The 20714-nt window shown below is 42.5% G+C and overlaps 2 protein-coding genes across 2 annotated transcripts; both read right to left on the bottom strand.

The window, feature by feature from the left end:
* Positions 1 to 237: 237 nt before the first annotated feature.
* Positions 238 to 19799, bottom strand: Nup44A (nuclear pore complex protein Nup44A). Its single transcript, XM_084605954.1, has 8 exons — positions 19520 to 19799; positions 16771 to 16821; positions 15749 to 15854; positions 12557 to 12839; positions 8917 to 9156; positions 7213 to 7303; positions 7042 to 7120; positions 238 to 560 (listed from the first exon to the last, which is right to left on the bottom strand). Exons 1-8 carry the CDS (start codon positions 19628 to 19630, stop codon positions 379 to 381), a joined length of 1143 nt encoding a protein of 380 aa, XP_084462080.1. The 5' UTR covers positions 19631 to 19799; the 3' UTR covers positions 238 to 378.
* On the bottom strand, positions 18494 to 19521 carry LOC146185001 (U6 snRNA phosphodiesterase 1). Its single transcript, XM_084605955.1, has one exon. The coding sequence runs from the start codon at positions 19435 to 19437 to the stop codon at positions 18598 to 18600; it is 840 nt and encodes a 279-aa protein (XP_084462081.1). The 5' UTR covers positions 19438 to 19521; the 3' UTR covers positions 18494 to 18597.
* Positions 19800 to 20714: the final 915 nt, after the last annotated feature.

Genomic DNA, 20714 nt, shown 5'->3' with positions numbered 1-20714 from the left:
CCATTTTGTGCAGATCTTTCTTTCTTTATTTTGCTAACATGTATATTACCTTTTACTTTCATTCTGTTTCACTGTGTGTACTACAAGCTTTTCTTTTGTAAATCTTTATTTTGTTACCCCATATTGTGAGGTTGCATTCATTTATGCACAACCATTTTTCCTTTTTTTTTTTTTTTTTACCACCAGCACTACAAGTACTGACTGCAAGTTTCCGAAAAGTTTTCCAGTACAGTCTTTATGAGAAACAGAGCCCTGTATGCCAGCAAAATAGAAAAACAAGGTTCATATTTATTCAGACAATCATTCCCTGTGCAAACACAGGAGCCCAGCCCTGCTTCACTCCTCCAGTGACAAAAAAGTGAAGAGGAAAGCAGAGTCCTAGGGCCATGCTTTGTTAATAAGATGACCGCTTTGGACCATGTAGTATGGTGAGGTAATGCCACCAGAACTTCCCAGCTGGCCCGCAAACGAGGATGTGTCAGATGACTGCTTGTCTCCTTGAACCACGCCCCCGTCGCCTTGTAAAGTTGCTATGCACTTCCAAATTCCCATGTAGTTGGCTGTTGGGGGGACATACCATCCACGTGTGACACAGTTGACAAAAAAAAGTGCGGCAGTCACTGAACCCCCACTGTCACAGTTTATATGTTGAAGCATCAGCTGTAAGACACCCTTACACGTTTCAGTCCTCTACTAGAGCTTATCTGCAAGGCCAGGCAGATGGCAAATCTGCTGCAAGACTAGTGCTTTAGTGCTGACGTGCATAACGTTCAGCCCATAGCATAAGAATGAGAATGACACAGCTAACTTCACAGTTTCAAATACGACAGAGAGAGAGAGAGAAAACTATTGGAGGTCAAATAAAGGCCTCACATTTACTCTTCTGCTCAGTCAACTAAAGCAGCTGGTCGATGTTACACCAGATAGTAAGGAGGAGATAGGTTTGAGTAATGTGGGAAAGGGTGGCTGTGGGGCAGGCAAAAAAGAGATGCTCTACATTGGCATAGGAGCAGGAGCAGTTTGGACAGGAGGGGTTGGAGTGAAAACAATATAAACAGGTGGGCTGGGGTGACAAATGTGTTACTCTGTGTGGCTCTCAAGGTGCAAGTCTGCAAGGTGGTAAGCAGGGGGTGTGGTGGAGGTATTATGTCTGCAATGAGTGCTGAAATTGCATGTTTAATGCTGCTTCAGAGTCTTCTTGTAAATGTGCGCCTCGTCCGCCATAGGTGGGGACAGCCAGAGGGAATCACCAGAGCCCAGATAAAAGTCTCGTGGGCAAGCTGGTGAGCCAGCTCATTAGTGGCAATCCCTGCATGGGCTGGCACCCAAGCCACTAAAAACAAGGCAAAAGTAAGTTTCGAGAGATCGCAGTCATCGATGTCATGCCCTTGGGAAGGTGACATGAGCAATTTGCCTGAATGGCTTCCATCGAATTGGTGCAAATATGGTACCGGAGAGGAGGAGGTAGAGAAGTGAGTCCCATAGCTGCATGCACAACAGCAGTGACTTCCAAAGCAACAGGAGAAGTTGGGTTAGAGTAAGGACCAGCTGTGGATGTGATGGGAATGGTTAAAAACTGTGCCAAGGTGACACAGGCTGTGGCACCGCATTGGGGGAAATAGGAGGTGTCTGCATAGCACGTGGTAACAGCTGCAGGGAGTGGGAAGTGGTGCACTGCTCAGGCTCGAAGACTGCCGGCATGCAGGCCAGGGATCATGTAGGCAGAAAGGGCACCAAAGCGAAGGTTGCTGGCGAGAGGCTTTTGCAGGGTGTGTAAAGTGAAGTCAATGGGCCAGATGGCACCTCATGGTAAAAGCCAGTGGCCTTGTGCAGAGCCGGACAGGCAATGCAGTTGATCGCTGTAAAGATGGACAAGGTCAGGAAGCGGAAGGAAGAGCCCTGTGGTATAGGATTTCTTTGTAGATGCATGTACAGAGAGCTGTAGGGCTGCCTTGTATAGCCTATTAAGGGCGGACTGTATGCGTTACGCCTGTGTTTGTGCAAGTGCACAGTAAGGGAAGGTGTATAAAATCTTATTTAGTGTGAAAGCTGTAGCTAACCAACTGGCTCTAAGCTCATCGACCCCACCGTGTCGGCGAACCACTCGGTGAATCAGATGCGTAACCTGATGGCATGTGTTTATGGTGTTCTGTATTGCCTTGCATGTACGGTCTTGGAGAGGAAAGCCTAGGACCTGGCAAGAGGAGGTACGCAGAATAGAACTGTTGTCTAGGTGGAGGAAGAGAGGTGGGTTAACCGATCGCTGGTACTGGGACTGAGAGAGGAGCAGCAGCTCTGATTTCTCTAGATCTGCTTGGAGGTCGGAATGGGAAAGAAATTGTAAGACAAGAACCGCACCGGCTTGAAGGGTGGATTCTACCTCCCCTGGTGACGCATGGGTACACCAGAGAGTGATGTCATCTGCATGAAGGTGTGAAGTCACTGACAGGGTTCGTGCGAGTGGAGCCATGGCGAGGTTGAAAAGGGTTGGGGACGGAACAGCACTTTGAGGAGCACCACAGGTGTGGGTGATAGGGAAAGAAATGGTGCTGCCAAGCCTGAATTGGGCGCAGTGAGAATGGAGGAAAGCACAGAGGAGTACAGGCGGGTGCCACAACCTGTCTCATGGAGGGGAGTGAGAATTGCACGTGCAGCCGAGTATTAAAGGCTTTACCGATGTCAGCTGTGACAAGCACATGAACCTGACAGTTATCTGGGCAGAAGGAGGTTTCCTGAAGAAGGAGAAAGAGATCCTGGCTGGAGATATTTTGGCGGAAGCCAATTCGGTTATAGGAAAGTAAATGGGTTGTGTCAAGAAGAACCGTTAGGCATGCGAGCGTCATGCGGTCCATGGTCTTCCTGACGAATGAGGTGAGGGAAATGGGTAATATGACACTAGTCGGATGTCTCACAGCAAACCATATCTCTCATCTGATTAGAAAGTGCTAAAATAGGGAAAACAACTAGCAACTTCATAGAAGCTTACGTGAATCACTTTGATGTAGCAGTAAAATGATTTTCATTTTGGTCATTTTGCCATTTACATATTTGGCTTAATTAGTTGTCCATGCTCCACTGTGACATGCATACCACTTTTATTAGAACAAATGCATTTTGAATTTCACTCACTGAGCTTATTACAATGAAGTTATGAATGATGTTATCGGCTGCTATCAAGAGCAAAGTAATTACAAGCTGCTTCATCTTTTCCTTACAAAAAGTGCTCTTCGGTATGTTAAAAAACCTTCCACCTAGGTGCTAAGATCCACAAAAATGGTTTCTGGAAACAAATGAACAATGTATTTTGTTTTCAGTATCCATCTGGGTGGAGGAAAACTGTACACAAATGCCATTAAGAAAATATGTGGCTTTAAAACAGCAAAAAATGCCCAAAAAATCCATTTCTTGTGAACGTTGTATCCACCTGTATGCCTAACCTTTTATGTTTTCCCAACGCTTCGTTCCCGATATCCACTAGGAAGCAACCTAAAAAGATTATTTTGTGACCCATGCTCTAGCTCCAGGGTCTTCCTTTCAGACAACCCTGCAGACTTTCTCCTTCTGACATCTTGCTGTGTTCTGCTGATCTTGTACAGGCATACTGGTTGATGCTTGCCCAGCATGCATAAATTTTCAATACCACAGCTGTATTCAGGTGCCAATAAACTAGAGATACGCTTAAAGCTTTCCAGGTGACTATTCTAAGCTAATCAACCCACTGTCACTACAGGAACTGTCCTCTGGCACAACATGCACTTTGCACTACATGGATCGATCAATTCCGCTCTCATCCGCCTATCATAACCCACATGATTAAGCCATATAGTTGAAACTTGCGTTTTCCACCTGGCATGGCATTTTTAGTTCACACCACTAGCCCCAAACCAAAGCAAAATGCAGAAGCAAAAAGATGCCGTGACATCGACCGTTCATGACGTTTAGGGCCAGAGTCACTGGTGTTGCACCCCTCACAGGGAATGGACCAGAAAAACAAGCCTCCTAAAAAATTCTCAAGGAAACAATGGGCTTTCAAGGGCATCCACTGTGAGGCTATTTTATTCACAATTGTCTGCTTGTAAAAGAGGTTAGAGAAACAAGAAAACACATGCATAAAAAACAGAAAATAGGGGTAAGAGGACTGGGAAGCTCATCGCGAAAGAATTTATGGCCATTAGAAGGAGAGTGAAAGTAGCTGTGACCTTGGTATAACCATGTACCGCTGGTTGTCACTTTGGGTTAAGCCCATCCTTTGTTTTCCACTGTTTCATCTGAGGGGTGCTTCTAGTCAACATGTAGATTTGCTTTCTAGAGGTAAACCAACTGGATTATAATATTCAAGGAATTAAAGAAGTGAATCAAAATTTAGGGAGTTTCAAGGGTTCTCGGAAGATTTTGGAAAATCAAGGGCATTCAAGGACTTCAGAGCCTGTGCAAACCCTCAAATTGAAATTTTCTCCTCAGTCTACGGCAACTGTATAGCAAAAATTCGAGTGAAAATTCGTGTCTAGCGAGAAAAAAAAAATGCACTGACCTGCATAATTACAGTAGAAATGCAACAGATTTGGGACTGGCACATTTTGTTAACTTTGTAGGTTTCTTACAAGAATCAATACAAAAAGATGTAGAAAAAAAGTCCTTGACCAATAACCAAGATATTTTGAAAGAGTAGTCATAGTTATACAACTTTCAGTCAGCAATTTCCAAAACTGCTAGCTCAATGCTCAAAGATGATCACAAATGTGCTTACACTTTAGGTTTTAAGGGGCCAAACAATGATCAAAATGTGCCATGAAATTATGGCGGATATGAAAAGGTATTGCCTCATACTGTCAGGCTCAGCACTCCAACATCAAAAAAATGAGGGTTATTAAAGGTTCAATTTGGCTTGAAAATTGTATAAAACAAACTGAAGTGCTGTCTCGCAGCAAAACACTGCCAGTATAGTCAATACCACTGATTTTCTTAAGTGCACAATGTCTGTTTTCTTTCCAGAGTGCCCGCCATGTTTCATTATATTTTGCACTTTTTCCAGCACACCTTTCAATAAAAAGCAACACTCCCTTTGCGTCACTCATGATGTATTTTTATCTTTTGTGACTACATAGCGGCACCGTGCTTTGAATTTCTCAAAAGCGCGGAGCTTTTGCCAGCACCCGAAGGCATACTCGGTCATACTAGAAAACTATAGAGGAAGAAGAATGCGATATCCCCCACTGCACCGTTCTCTCACCAGAGAGGAAGCTGTCATATGGAGACAATTACAGACGGGTTCATACCCAAACCTACACCATGGCCGGGCTAAAGGGAAGAGAGGCGCGCGCTCTCTTGGTAACGATGGTACATTAAACCTTTTGTCAGTGAGGCACATGCCCCTGTGCCGTAACAATCTCGAGTGTGGAAACTCAAATTGATGCTACGCTATACTAAATATTGCTAATTACTGTCTGGTGAATGAGAATTATACTAGCTTTTGGTATATAATTTTTACCAACACACGACTACCATTGTGTTCGCTGATCATGGTTTCCGGCATTTGACTACATAAAAATGGGTGCATGCGCTGATCGAAAAGCTCCATAGCTGGATACAACTTATACCTGCCGTAACTGATAGTACGCACAATCCCTCGGTGATGGAAAGTAGTCCATCGTTAGGCCTTTTATGGTTACTCATATAACGAGCTAACTGTCAGAGCAAATTAAAAGCGCAAGTATTTTGATGCGTCTGGCTTATTTGGTACTGTCAAATATCAAAAACTGATTCAGGTTACTGTTCAGCAAAATAATACACACACTGAGTACCACTACGCATAGTTAGCAACTGTCATTTCTTTAAGTTGTATCCTACTACAGGTAAAAATTTTGAGCAGAGTTTTTTACAACACCGTTGCAGAATCAACCACTTCAGACATCAAGCTTTTCGTTGTGCCAAAAAAGAACTATATACAATTAAAATCCACTATTCAGTCCCTTCAACATTAATGTATAAAGTTGCCATAATAACTACCAAGGCTGCTTTATAGTTAGTCCTTACCCATTTTTCTCGAAATCTAACAGAATACTGCTTTGGTGTTACAAACAGCTCAACACTATATTTGTGGCTATATTTGTTAGGACACAGGCAATAGCCTCAACAGTTCAGTTCAGTTCAGTCGTTCAGTCGTGTCCGACTCTTCGTGACCCTATTGACCATGTCACGCCACGCTTTCCGGTCTCTCACTATCTTCCTAACATCACATAACTTCATCTGCAGTGCCCCGAGGATGCCATCTAACCATCGCGTTCGCTGCCTACCCCTTCTCCGGCGACCCTCAACCTTTCCCAACAAATAGCCTCAACACTACCAATCATAAAAGCATCGAGTGCTTACTATATCCCTGAGAATGTAAATAGAAAAATACAGTGTCGCTTTAATTCCCCAACAGACACTGGTTACGTGAGCATGGTTAGCGTGAGTTTAGTTGGTTGGCTAATGGGATTTAATGTCCTAAAGCAACTCGGGCTATGAGAGACGCTATGTTAAATGTAACCAGCTACTCATAAGCAGCCAGTGCAAAATTCTTATTTCCAGTTTTATGCATGTGGCCAAAAATGGAAGGTATTTCGCAGATTTCCCAAAATTGCATGGTTAACACCTGCCTACAGTATACATATTAAAAAAAAAAAAAAACTAGCTTATTCGAAACCACCACTCTGACTTGTTTATTGAGAGAGAACAGCTCACACAAAGCCTGCTTGAACTTAAAATCCTTTCTTTGCCTAAAATTAAATCCTTCAGAAAATGCACAGCTCAATTTAACACATTTCACAGATAGCAGTGCTACAACTAATCTCAATAATCACAAGCATGCAAAATCATATAGAGCTGGAGCTAGTGGAGCAGTTATGTGAATCAGTGCGAACCAATGGCATCCTTTATTAAGGAACGCCACCCTGACCAGTTCTGACAACCCTTCCAATTTCCTCCCCTCTTTTTTATGTGAAATAAATATTTTAACACACACAAACACATTCACATAAAGCAGAGCCACAGCAAACATACCTTTCCACAGCCTCACGCAACCGTCATCCCCAGAAGATGCGAGAATAGTGCCGATGATGTTCCAGCTCACCCTCCAGGCCTATTACAACATACAAAAAGCAGAATTGACATACCTTCTAAACCTGCTAACAAGCCATGATAGTACAGGGAACTAGGAACACAATACCTCACCTGAGCGCTGTGATCATCAAACTGTGCCACAACTTTGGTTTCAAACTTGGCAGCTACTCCATCTTGTAACTGAGACATCATCATTTCAGGCCTGCAAGAGTTTCACCATTGTATAAGAAAAGAAGCAATCAAAATTAGGGGGATGCTCAAGCTTCACCTTAAGAGTAGACGCGATAGTGCCTTTAACACTGCCTATTCATTGTGCAGATTGCCTTTCTAATGATACAGCTCGTCATTAGCTACCAGTCGTATGGCAAAGCATACAATAGGTGCACCTTTTATACCTCTTACGCACCACATGTACCGCGGCAGCACAGTACCATCGCAAGTGAGTTTTCCTGTGGGCGTTGCATGCTGGCACTAAAATCGCATGTAAGCAAAGCGCAAAATTAGCAGAAATATACTTTGCTATTCATTTAATTATTAGTTTCATAATAGTTTCTTTCTAATGACACAGCTGTTCATTAGCATACACTAGGCGCACTTTCACTCGAAAGAATCGGCATGGTTTTGTAGTGTATTGGTTGTGTGCTCGCCTCGCAAACTGAAGAGCCAGAGTTCGATTCCCTCTACGTTCGGAAGAATTTTTATTTCTTTACTTCCTTGTGGATTTTCGCGTTACGACAACAGAAAACAACGCCGACGCTGACACTGGCTTTTCTGCAACACGGGGCCCCTAACACTATCGTGTTAGAACGTAACATCATAATAACAAGGATTGGAGGCAAACTGTAAAAAACACTTGTGTACCGTTGATAGTTATGCTCATTAAAACATTCCAGGTGGTAAAATTAATCTGGAGCCATCCACGATCATGCCACTCATAACCCATATGCCTCTTTCAAATGTTAAATCACCATATACCGCCACTATAGGTCATGAAAAACCATGAAGTTGCACCACCAACACTATATTAGGGTGGTTGATGCACTGATTTTAACTAGTACTACTACTTTCTAGCAGCGTGGTTACTGTGGCTGGCAAACCACTCCGCTCAAGGATGTGCTGCAACATAGGCCACAATAATATTTGCTGCGACAGAACCATGATGAGCCTTACAGCAACAACATGAACAGGACTAAAGTGCCATACTGAGGTTACTCTATATGCAAAGAAAATACACTAATTACTTTACAAGTTAAATGAGCCATCAGAATATCTACATTGCAAGATAGCCCAGCATCTTCATGAAAAATGGGTCACTCTCAAAACCCTCCAGGCAAGTGCCCTCTGCTCCACATATGTTGTGAAATCAGTTCAGGCTGGAGCTGTTGGCATAAAATACTGCCAGCAGAGCTTTATGTAAAACCACTGGGCCTGACTGCACGATGTTAAGACTGTGTCAGTTTTAGGAAACAGGACAAGACAGAACAGCGACATGAATGCTTGGTTCGATGCTTGGCTGGCTGCTTTCATTTATGTACGTGGCTGAAACAAACAACAAATATATGCAGTCATACATGCATGTATGGACATATGCACAAACATTTACGCAGATTTCTAGGATCAAATCTATTGACCAGTAGCTCCAAATGCTTGCTTACATACTGTGTTATGTCTGCTGACTGGCGGGCCTAGTTTGGAGCAGCTTACCCTCTTACTTCATTCATAAATCTTGCTTTTCAGCTGAGCTTGTTGAGAGCTTTGTGATTTCAAAAAAATGTCAGTACACCATACGAATTGGCAACAGCAATATGCACTCACTGGAGAGGCTTGAAAGAGATGATGCGCACATCTCTGGAGGCAATGCCCAGTAGGTAGTAGGAGCGGCCCACACTGGGTGCGAATGCCAAATCATGCACAGGGTCCACAACTGTGATGACAGTCTCGACCCGTGTCCAGCGGCGGCTCCCTTCACAGTACTCATAAACGTGCACTTTCCCTGTGCTGGAAGGCCCAGGGTCATCGCTGCCAACAGCCAGCATTGGTGGATGATTGCGATTGCTGCAACGATTAAAAACAAGCAGGTACTATTGAGCTTAGATGTACATCCTGGCAGGTGCATCATATATCCTCTTCACTGCTGACACAAAGTGAAGGCGAGAAAGCTAGGAAGTGTTTCCTGAATTTATTTACGTGCCTCGTGAATGCCATGCACTAAAAAGTTGCGCAGAATATTTAAAACTAGAAAGCAGAATAATCGCATTCACATATGTGGACAATAGTTACAAACACCATTAAATTAATGAAAGCAGTATCCTTAGACAGCATTCTCAGATTCAGAACCTAGACACACTAGTTCCTAGGACAGTCAATTTGGCTTAACTTTATATCCCGACTGTTGCATTGCTTGAAGCACACCAAAAAATTATCTCGATCTAATCGTAACCTTTCTTGGGTTCAAATTTCGCATGGCGTTGGTATTCAGTTGCAAGTTTTGTTATGCTACGCTACTTTATTTGCGGTACTTAACTGATTCGGCCAGTGTTATTCCTTACATCCTCGCTGTCTGCAGCAATAGTGGACCAAAACAACAAAGTTTTACAGCAATGGTACCCGTAGCGCCAATAGTGCCCATCGGAGGAAAAAGTACTGTATCATGGAGTGCGGCACCAAGAAGGCTATGGAGGTGAGCACGCGAGGTGGCACTACAGGTACCGCTGCTGTGCAAAAACTCTACTGTTTTGTTCCACCGTCGCTGCAGACAATAGAGGTTTAAGGATTAACATTGACCAAATCAAGTACATATGTGCTCCAACTAAACACAGCATTAAACAAAAATTACCAAAAAATTACCAATAAATGCAATCTCTGTAAGAAATTTCAGCCCAAACAAGCGAACAGTTTGGTGGAGAGCTTTCTTTTTGGTGAGCTCGAACAGTAGTACTGTTAGAATACGCACCAACAACAATAAAAAAAACTTGGTAATGCAATGCCTCTGTTGCTCCGTCCAGTGTGAACAGAAACCTGCAAATCAGACTGTTTACGTAACAGTGTTTTAGTCTATAGAAAGTGGCATGTCTGGTGCATTAGGTGAAGTGTGCCTTACTCTTCCGATGATGCAAAATTTAAATGTTTATGATTGAGATTTCGAACTTTACAGTTCCTATAAATTAGTATGTCCACATATGCAGACACTGGTAGTAAAGAGAACATAACAAAAGTTTAGCTGTGTCATTTATGCAGCTTGAGATTAAATAAGCATGGTCACCAAAGCCAAACTCTCCACCAAACTCAGTAACTATTACGGTCCACTGACAGACTTGAAACAATGAACAAAATAATGGTCCTTTTACGTTAGCATTTATCCCAGCAGATTTCACATATTGATCAGCATGCTACAATGTCTGAACACAAAAAAACATGCTTTTAGGTTTTCAGAGACAGGGCTATACTTGGGTAGAGCTAGCTTGAGCTCTACCCGAGTCGTGCCAGAACCTAGCTTGGCTTGGGATTGAACACTGATTGACCTCAACATCATGACAATCAATGAGTACAAATGGCTGGAAGGCCTCTTTTGATCTCTTCTGAGGGGCAATTGCTGTTTTATTTTCGAGTTGGCTCAGACAACTACTAGGAAGCAAGGTAACGACAGCTACAGAGTGAACTGCATCTTGGACAGAAACCAGCCCAGCATAGATCGAAGGAGGAGGAGGGTCTGTAGATTGAAACCTGGGTGTCTTATTAAGTGCAAGCTTGCAGGGGCACTGCAGTTGTCGTTTCGCAGCCCTGGATGCTGGCACCTATATATATAATGATTGAGCCAGGGGCAGGTAGGCATCTCGTTCCATGATTTTCCTCGTGAGGTGACAATGCCACATAAGTTGATGTTGGTCAACGAAGATCAGTCAGTTTGTTTTTGCTCAGCTGGACAAACTTCAGTGAAGGGTTCGAACCCGACCGCCAGCAGCTGTGCTTCGATGGAGGGGAAACGAAGAGCCGTCCGTGTGCTGTGCGATGTCAGTGCACGTTAAAGATCCCCAGGTGGTCGACATTACTCCGTAGCCCTCCACTATGGCACCTCTTTCTCTCTTTTCACCTTCACTCCCACCTTTCTCCCTTCCCTTATGGCACGGTTCAAGTGTCCACAAGAACAAGTGTGACAGATACTGCACTTTTCCCTTCCAGTGACCCAATTATTACTATTATTATTATTATCAACTTGCGATGGCAGCAACGGCATCATGAGTGATGAAAAACAAGCCAGGAGTGCTCACGGTGAATGAAGAAGGGAGACATTAAGGCCATGAGCATTACGTCACTGCTGCAACAGTTAGTCGAGTGTTTAGCAGAGCAATCCTTTGACGTGCCACGATCAGTGCGGGGAAGGCAAGCAATGGTACTCGTAGCCTTTCAACTGACGGCTTCCGGATGACCCCACAGAGCACTGTGAAGTGCTGGAACTGTGCTTGATAAATGAGGCATGATTGCAGAACTGCTCTCAGCAAATGTCGACTGATGTGGGAGAGAGCGCCATCAGTTTTGAAAGCAATGTGTCTGATTAGGCCCAAGGTCTGCGTCGCCTACTTTTTTAGCCTGAAAAAGCCAGGCAGTCCTTGTTCCTGACTGATGGATTGACAAACCCAGAATTGTCAATGCCGAACATTCTTAAAGCAGGGTTCCAAATAGTTGGAAATGGATTTTGCACTGCAGTCTGTTTACAGTGTCCCAAGCAGTTGGTAACTGACAAGAACACAGTTTTGCTCACAGAAAGCTGTAAACTGGCAGACATAGCATAACTGGCGGTAATAAATAAGGCTGACTGTAGCCAAATTTTCAGCAACATATGAGCATCAAGAAAATGGTTCTACATTGCATATAATAGATCAGAGCTGTGAAAAGGCTGTGAATGGCATGCATTTTGTAGGCACATGTATTCTCACCACTTTTGCAACATCCCTTCTCATTGGGTTCCCATGACATAGCTAAAAAATTGCCATGAAGAACCTACCATTCTTGCACAGTGAGTTCCCTTTAAGGGCCACATGAGCAAACAGAAAGAACTTTCTGAAACACTGCATTAGGAAAAAAAAAATTGCCTAAGGAAAAAAAAATTTGCCTAATAGGTATACACAACATACTTGTTGTTCCTTTTATGTTTGTTCTGAACCCTACCTTTTCCTCCAATCCTTTTATGTATGTACCGTGACTGCGGCTTGATCAAGATAGGTTTTCCTTCATCACTAAATGAGCAATGTCACCCCTGGTCAGCTTTCTTCTATAAAAGGAGGGCATGTCATGAACATGGCATGTAAATAAAGCATAAAAAGTGCTCTACATGACAGCCTGAAATTGGATGGACATTGCAGGCACTGCATATGCCACACAGGGCCTGCCTGTGTACCTTTTACCATGCATCAGTGAGAAAGAGAAAGGTCGCTCCCAGAAATGAGAGAGTACTCACAAGGAGTGGTTCCAGGACAGGCAGCTGAGTGGCATGCGGCAGTTGATGTCACTCTGCAGAGACCATTGGCTCAGGTTCATGACATCGGGAGCTTCATAGACGCGCACCATCCCATCAGCTGAACAGGTGGCCAGCTGTAGGCCCAGCTGCTTGGGTGCAAACTTGACATCTGTCACTGATGTTCGACTGTCCACCAGGCTGGTGCGTTTGATCCAATGAGACTGGCCCCGTTCCCCCATTCCGCCCCCACCACCACCATTGAGAACACCACTCTTGCCCGCCACTGCAAACACAGATGCAAGCAAAGCAAGTGAACAACAACTTTGTCAGCCAAATATTCGGAGCAAACTATAGATTAGGGGCAATCGGCAGCAGTTCAAAATGATGCAGTTCAAACAGGTAACAGTTCAAGCAGCACAGAGGAAGGAGAGATAATAGACACAGGACAAGTGCCAATTCTCAACTGAAATTCATTTATGGAAAAACAGAAATCATACATGATGTGGAAGCTGTAACAAACAAACAAACAAACAAACAAACAAACAAGAAATTAATGATTAATCGCGAAAACTACAGTGCAAGTGTATCCCTTGCGACATGGCATCTATTATTGCGCATGTGATTAAATTTTTATAGCTTTTTCTTTAAAAGTGTGTGGAGGTGCTGTCATGAAGTCAGTGATTTTGCAATATTTGAAATCCTTGCTGGACTAAAAAAAGGGTAGTTTATCAAAACTAAGAAGCAAAGGTTGAAGTTGCAAAGTTTTGTAAAGCACCAAGGAATTGCTGTCGAGCACTGTAATTTTTTTCTCCTCTAGTGCAGTGGAATACTTCACTGAATGACACTGTAGCTGAATTTTGGTTGCAGGAGCATTTTCAGATGAAAAACAGAATGATTAACTAGACATAAATGTATCTTCTATTCCTTCTTAAGAAAAATGCTGTAACTGCATGAGCATGAAAGACTGCAGTGTAAAAATTCCAGAACTTTTTGAGCCATAAAAGTTATTTTTGTGAAATGGGGGCCTTCGATATACAACACAAATTTTTAAATTTCCGTCGATAGCAGCATGCAATGCATTTCTAGAAAGTGTCTCATAACAACAAAAAGTTAATTCTTTACGCGTGATTGAAAAAGGTGATTTTCGTTTTACGAAGCAACAGAGATGAATGGCTGCGCGCTGCGATCGGCCGACCATATGTAAAACTATGGCTCAATTTTGCACTGTAATTATCATGATTAATCAATTAGGCTTTCAGTTGTTCTTTTATTCGTTAGCATGAATTCTGAATCTCATATTTATTACATTTTTGCAGGAATAAGCTTCAGTGAAGAGTCAGCACTTTCCCTGTGTCTTCATTCCCTGATTGCCATTGGTTTGTGCTGTTTAACTTTAACCTTAAATCAGACAGTGCTTTGAACAGCAATGCAACAAGAGAATGGCTTGGCACCGAGAAAATACCTGCACTTTATACAAGCTGCCACTTATACCAGTCTATCACATAATTTTCATACTGTACTTATAGTTATAAGCCCAGTAAATGCCTCACAGCTAGCAGCATATAATACAGCATATGACCACATCCCATCAAAACTTGCTCCACATTTTTGCATACACAGTCACATCATCATGGATTTTCTTTATTGGTATTAGTTACTTCTCTGCAAATTTTTGCTTGACAGGATGTGCATAGCTGACCAACCTTGTCTTTAGCTATTTGTTGGGTCTTGAAAATATATGTACATGCATAATAAAAATTAAAATAAAATGAGAAAAATTGATTGCTTTTTTTTTTTTCTCATGTGCTCGAAGCCAACAGAAAGCCTAAGTGTAGACGGCACAGGAAACAATGCCATTCTTAGCCCTTTTCTTAACTCCTGCAACAGTAAGGTGTAAGCCACATGTTGCAAAGCACCATTCAGAGTGTTTCCAGTTGCTACATTAACTTTGTCCTAAGTCTGCAATTATTCGCTTCAATGCCAAGCCACAATATTTCCATTTCAGTGCCCCAAAGAGTATTGTGTTCATTAAGAATTCAACATCTAATAAGGATCAGTAGTGAAGATGCCAGGACAATTAAAAATAAGAAACAAATTACACATGCTAAATTCATTAAGCACCTAAATTACAAGCCACAAAAAAGCTGAGGCATTCCTAGAATGAATTTTAGTTCTGAATGCAGCATTATCTGAGACTGATACAATGGCCATTAGAATGAAGCATCAAAAAGTTCTACATGATGTTTTCCAGCCTTTTCTGTAGATACACTAGTGCTGTCTTAACGACTCATAATATTCTGAATCCTCTACTACATTAAAAGGGACCCGAAATCAAACTTAAATCGGTCTGTATCAATAGACCATGGTGTTATAACGACAGAAACCACCCTCACTAAACACGGAGATTTTGTGAGTTGTAAAAGACCGAAAAATGAAACACAAGTGTTGCCAGCAGTGGCCGATTCCGTGATTGAACTGCACGCATCGACAATGAACTTTGAATGCAGCTCCTGGAGGCTATGCTGCATTGCCAATCTCTTCAATAATGCGGCAACCAGCCCTTCTTGGTATTACGAGTTTTAAATCGAACAGCGGGAAAATTTAATATAAATTTAATCTCCTCAGCAATAGCAGTCTTTTTCCCAACAGACAAACATCAAAATGCCAAGAAAGAGATCAATAATTTGTACTGAGAACCAAATTCCATGAAGATGTCTTCACATCCATTTCACAATGCATGGATCATATTGGTGCACCTTTGATCTTTGTAACAGCCAGAAAAAGTGATTTGTGATTTGACCCCAAGGAAAGCAGGTACCAAGCAGTGCTCTACACAATGACCTCACAAGTATGCATTATTGAAAACTGGGGAAGGCATTATTTCTATATATAAGTGCAGCTTGTCAAGTTTTGCATACCTAATTATTTACAGATGAATGTCCATCACAAATTGAACACAGCTTTCCCATTACAAGAGACCAAGTTAAATACAAGTGTTCTTTTCTGATCTGACACATGCAACACACTAATGCACACTGATGGACCTAAATCTTTTCAATGGTGTTCAGCTGCCATAACAAAATTTACTTGACTGTTTCGAGCAAAGATAAATTTTCAGACCGTTCTGATAAATATATTCACAATGTGTAAGCAACCAATAATTTAAAGTATGGCAAACGATGTAATACTTACCTAGTTCCTCCCACACAGTGGCCATGCGGTCATAAGAGCACGTTGCCAGGACTTGCCCAAATTCTGGGTGCGCCCATGTGACTTTCCAAACAGATCCGCTGTGTGTCTGCACATCATAATCATGGTACAGTTGTGCCTCGTTATTACGACCCCCGTTAATATGGACGACTCGAATTACGGACAGTTTTTCTGGAGCCCAAACATTTTTCATGCATTTACATCTCGTTAATATGAAAACTCGCTGTCCGGACAATGGACAAGGAGAAAATACACAGATACCATTAGGGTCCATGTATTTTTGTCGCGTTAATATCGACAGTCATGAAAACCAAATCGTTAAACTGCTTCAAAGATAATTTCTCATTTAGATTTTGTTGATAAGCCCCACATGAACGTAGTGCCAATGACTGCGTGATTGGCCTTTTCACCTGTGGTTTCACATTTTACACTGCGAAGTTACGCAGTCGATGAACATTACAATTTTTTGTATTGCATGAATTCACTTGAACAAAAATCTGACAGCAGCTTGCGCTTTGTAGAAAGTTAGATTTAGCAACTTTCGGCTTACTGAATGCTGATACGTAGCAGGGGTTCATGGGAGATGAAGTAGAAGTAATTTATTAATGAAATGCCATCGAGAAATATATCCAACTGCCTTACAATACTTTCAATTGCTTTGCGGTGACTCAGAGAATGTTCTTGTAGCTCCCGATGCCAAATTCGCTGGCCTACATAATGCTCTGAAGCAGACAGTCCTCTGGGGGTATTTTTTCGGAAAAAAAAATTAGGATTCGTTATTACGAACGACTCGTTTTATGGACAGTTTTCTGCGGAAACCAAAGTGTTCATATTAACGAGGCACGACTGTAGTTCTAATGCATATACAAAAAATAATTGTCCAAGTGAGATTAACTCAACAGAAAAAACTCCCTTCACACTGTATTGAAGGTTAGTCTATATATTAATATTACAGCAAGCAATGGCATCTACTTTGTCTTATATTTTACTAAACTGACACCAACCTTCCAGTTTGCAGTGCAGCGCCATTCTCCGTCTTCTCCGAGGTCCCATACCTTAAATGAAGGAGAAACACAGAAGTAGTAGCTTGACTTCAGTACTAAAAATCTTCAGCCTAAACTGCTAGCATCAAATTTCGAGTTTTTTATGACCTCTTCGACTAACTTGTATCGAAGTTGCACCGAGATCAATGTGGCGTACAGTGGAGTCCTTTGCACACTGTTGCAATCATCGTTTAAAATTAGCCCCATATTTACGTGCATAAATTTGTTCAAATATTCACCTCTGCTACTTGTTATGTCACCATGGAAGAGTTTGCTCCCCAATGGCGTCCCTATACCTGACCATGCATCATTCCTCAAGGCTTTGGAGATAATTAAATGTTAAGCTGATTGCTTTGTTGCTAATATTTTACGGTGCTCCTGACCGCCTATCCCTTTATTTTTTCCGCTTGATATATACGGCTGTATTCTTTGTTGTATTGCATTCCCTGCCCGGTATTGTGTGCATATAGTTCATTTCTTTTTTGGTTGTGTAAAACTGTAAAACTGTTAAAATATTGTATAAAGACATAGGTTTCTGAGAACTCTCATTCTGTTCCTGCATTTTTACCAGCAAACTGTTGGATGCATACATTGTGAAGTGTTTTTGCTTATGTGCTGGTCATAATTGTAAATTGACTCCCTCCCTTATGCAGTACCCGAAAGGGGCAAATAAACATGAAGGCTAGAGAACCTGCATGCAAATGCAATTTCAAATAAACGATGAGTCAAATCCAGTGACGAGTCTTCTTTGTCAGCTTGACCGACAAAGCTTGGACTGTCTTGACTGCTGTTTCATTTTCCTGTACTTGCTACATTACGGTTGACGGATAGGACGGTGAAAGATCTGAATGTAGAAGACAGTGATGACAAAGTAATCATTAGCTCTGTTTGCTGCTGGGAAGCAAAGATGTGCCTCTGCTACTCTGAGCTTTAATGTATTTGATTAGTATTGGCTTTCTAAATTTGTTATGACCAGAATAGCAGGTCCAGAGGGAAAATAACACTACCAGCAGGTTTCCTATTGTTCTATGTCTTGTCTGCATCTACCATTTCACTACTAATTGCTACAGTTAACTAGGACAAATTACAGATCCCATACATTCTAGTTAGTTTACTTTTCATTTGACAAAGTGGGACCATAAACAAAGGTTTTTCATATCTGTGCTTGTGGTAGAAGCCAATATTCACAATTGTTTGCTTGAGCTGGTGAAATATTGCAGCACTCCTGGTTACATTATTTTTTTTTTTCTCAATTCACAGAATATAAATTGTTAAGCATTACCTTTATGAGCAGAGCTTTAATAAAGTTTTAGGAACAATACTCGATCAGATCTAGGGCTTCAAAATGAAAAGAGCCAAATCCCAAGTTTCTTGCTGATAATGAACAAAATATTTGCACAATTTTCAGTACATGGTAGAATTTATCTGCACTGAAAGGCATACCACAAAACACCTGAGAGACCATGCTGCAGTTTATAGGAAACTTTCTTTTTCCCAACTACACTACACAGCATTTTTCTCAATTCTTGATTGGACAAATTTGGCTCCTTTATATATATATATATATATATATATATATATATATATATATATATATATAAAGCGCTTTATAAGCCATGTAGTACACATTACTGGAATATGCATTGACACTGTTCAAACGGGATAGAACAAAGCAGACTACTTTTGGGCATGATTGCTTGCTTTTTTGAAAAATATTCGTTTATTGAAAAACTGAGCATGAGGCTTTTTATAGCAGATACCTGACCCCACAAGTGAAACGTACTCAGTTCACGTCTGTAACAGCGGCAGCTCGAACAACTTGTTTCCAGTACGAAACCACACAGAAGCAACCTCAGTGACCAGAGACGATGGATGCCTGATCGAGAACTGTTCCAGTTTAACTTGCAGCTCATGCAAGCTTTGCTGCAATCGGTCTTCCTCGCTGGTGTCGCACCACGCAACGCTCATGTGAAAGGATGGGTCCTCGTAGAAAAGCGGTAGGTCATACTCCTTGAGGCAGCCGTCAACTTCAACTACCATTCTCTTGAGGTGCTCGATCCCTTTGTGCACTTTTAGACTCAAAAATGTCCTCGTTTTCTCTGCGTTTGTGTAGACATCGAGGGAACCGAAACGGATGGTAAACTTACGATGCGGCGTTAGCACGGCCCTCAACGACTCAACCAGCGGCTGGATCCAATGGTGTCGCAACTTCACAGTGCGCGACAGGCTCACATGACACGAGCTGAGCTGCTGGGGTTTTAAGTAGTCAATGTCCCGGCATAGAAAAGCTATCAAACTCTCAATGTGACTCTGTTCAGCACCAGAGATGAAAGCGTAAGACGCCCAGACGCCAGGTTCATGAGGAAACGTGCGGACCCTGCCATCGTGCAGGCTTTGGCTGTCTTGCCAAGCAAAAGGGTCGGTGCGATCTTTGTACAGGCCTAGTACTCCGGCCGGCAATTCTAGTTTGCGCTTTCGAAGATGCCGAAGCTCTGCAAGAACATTCAGCTGACACTCATCTTTGCGGGGCGAGCCACCCTTCGACGGCGGGCCTTCGTCTCCCGAATCGCCGCATTCGTCCGAGGAGGCGTATTGAGATAACAGGGACAGGCTTCCACCCGAATTCATTACTCCTCTAGTCCACCCAAGACGTGCACTTATAAGCAGTTAAGTCAGCAGATGTATAGCTCCGTCACAAAGGTTTACACACCTTCACAGTCTGGTCACTGGAGCATGTGGCTAGACGTTTGCCGTAGAAGTCGTAGGCGACGTCGTGTATTAAGTCGTTGTGGTCAGCGGCAATGCTTCTGGCGACGAACATGCCTGGTCAGTCACGCACGCAGCAGCAGTACAGTTCACTGTAGCACCAGTATGACAAGCACCTACTATGTCGACTTTCCAAGCGCGTGAGAGGAGTGCACGATGTTTTCAAACTTCGCAAACGCACAGCGCCATTTTGAGAAGCTATCCCCGACCCCAGCGACTTTAAACCAGGAATTCAGGAACCAGTTTGATCCGAACAAAAGCGCGTTAAATATTAATATATACGTGAATTTCGCAGTTTCGCCAAGTAAACTACATTTTAATAACTTCTACCTGGGCTAGATGGTACAATTTTTGTTAAAAGTGTAGAGCACAGGGGTAACATGGGCGACAGGGGCCCAGTGGGCTTGGGTTCAGTCTGTTTGTGAGAGGGGCTTTACTTGCGAGCCACTTCTGGCGCTTTGTAACTCACACTTGCTGGAGGAAGTGTGACGGATATTGCGCCTTTATACAGTTTATATATCTCTTCTTAAAGACAAATACACCCCCCCCCCTCCCCTAACACACACACACACGCACGCACGCACACACACACACACACACACACACACACACACACACACACACACACACACACACACACACACACACACACACACACACACACACACACACACACACACACACACACACACACACACACACACACACACACACACACACACACACACACACACACACAATGGGAAGGACCATCACTATAATACTGAATTAGCGCTACTACACAGCTCAGAAGCGGACCTCCAAAAATTTTCACTTTTGGCAGACTGTACATAGCTCTGGAAGGGGAAAACAAGCGCTTGTTTTCCCTTTCCTTAACTTTTTATGCAGACGATTATTACTCAGTGGTGCTGAGGCGATGCTAATCAAGGAGCCGTTTCGCTGGATGACATCATTAATATGCTAATCGGCAACAATCACATCACAAAAAACTGTCACAGATTTGTCATCTACAACTGAAACTTGACATTTTCCCACTAACACCTTTGTAAGTTGAAAAGTGCTGCTTTGTGCATTGTTGCTATCATACGGTTTGGAGTTTTATGTACTTAAACATTAGCATTGTTTACTATCACACATGC

The sequence above is a fragment of the Amblyomma maculatum genome, chromosome 6, assembly GCF_055883805.1.
Source record: "Amblyomma maculatum isolate TAMU_Amacu chromosome 6, ASM5588380v1, whole genome shotgun sequence".
In the NCBI taxonomy this organism is placed as follows: domain Eukaryota; kingdom Metazoa; phylum Arthropoda; class Arachnida; order Ixodida; family Ixodidae; genus Amblyomma; species Amblyomma maculatum.
The sequence above is the reverse complement of the archived record's forward strand: the minus strand, read 5'-3'. Positions and strand labels throughout refer to the sequence as shown.

Coding starts and splice junctions, on each gene's coding strand:
- LOC146185001 (XM_084605955.1), bottom strand. CDS start 19,437: ATGAATTCGGGTGGAAGCCTGTCCCTGTTATCTCAATACGCCTCCTCG.
- Nup44A (XM_084605954.1), bottom strand. CDS start 19,630: ATGTTCGTCGCCAGAAGCATTGCCGCTGACCACAACGACTTAATACAC. Junction 12,840..15,748: donor CACTGTGTGGGAGGAACTAG/GTAAGTATTACA, acceptor CTGTGTTTGCAG/TGGCGGGCAAGAGTGGTGTT. Junction 7,121..7,212: donor TTGATGATCACAGCGCTCAG/GTGAGGTATTGT, acceptor ATGTTGTAATAG/GCCTGGAGGGTGAGCTGGAA.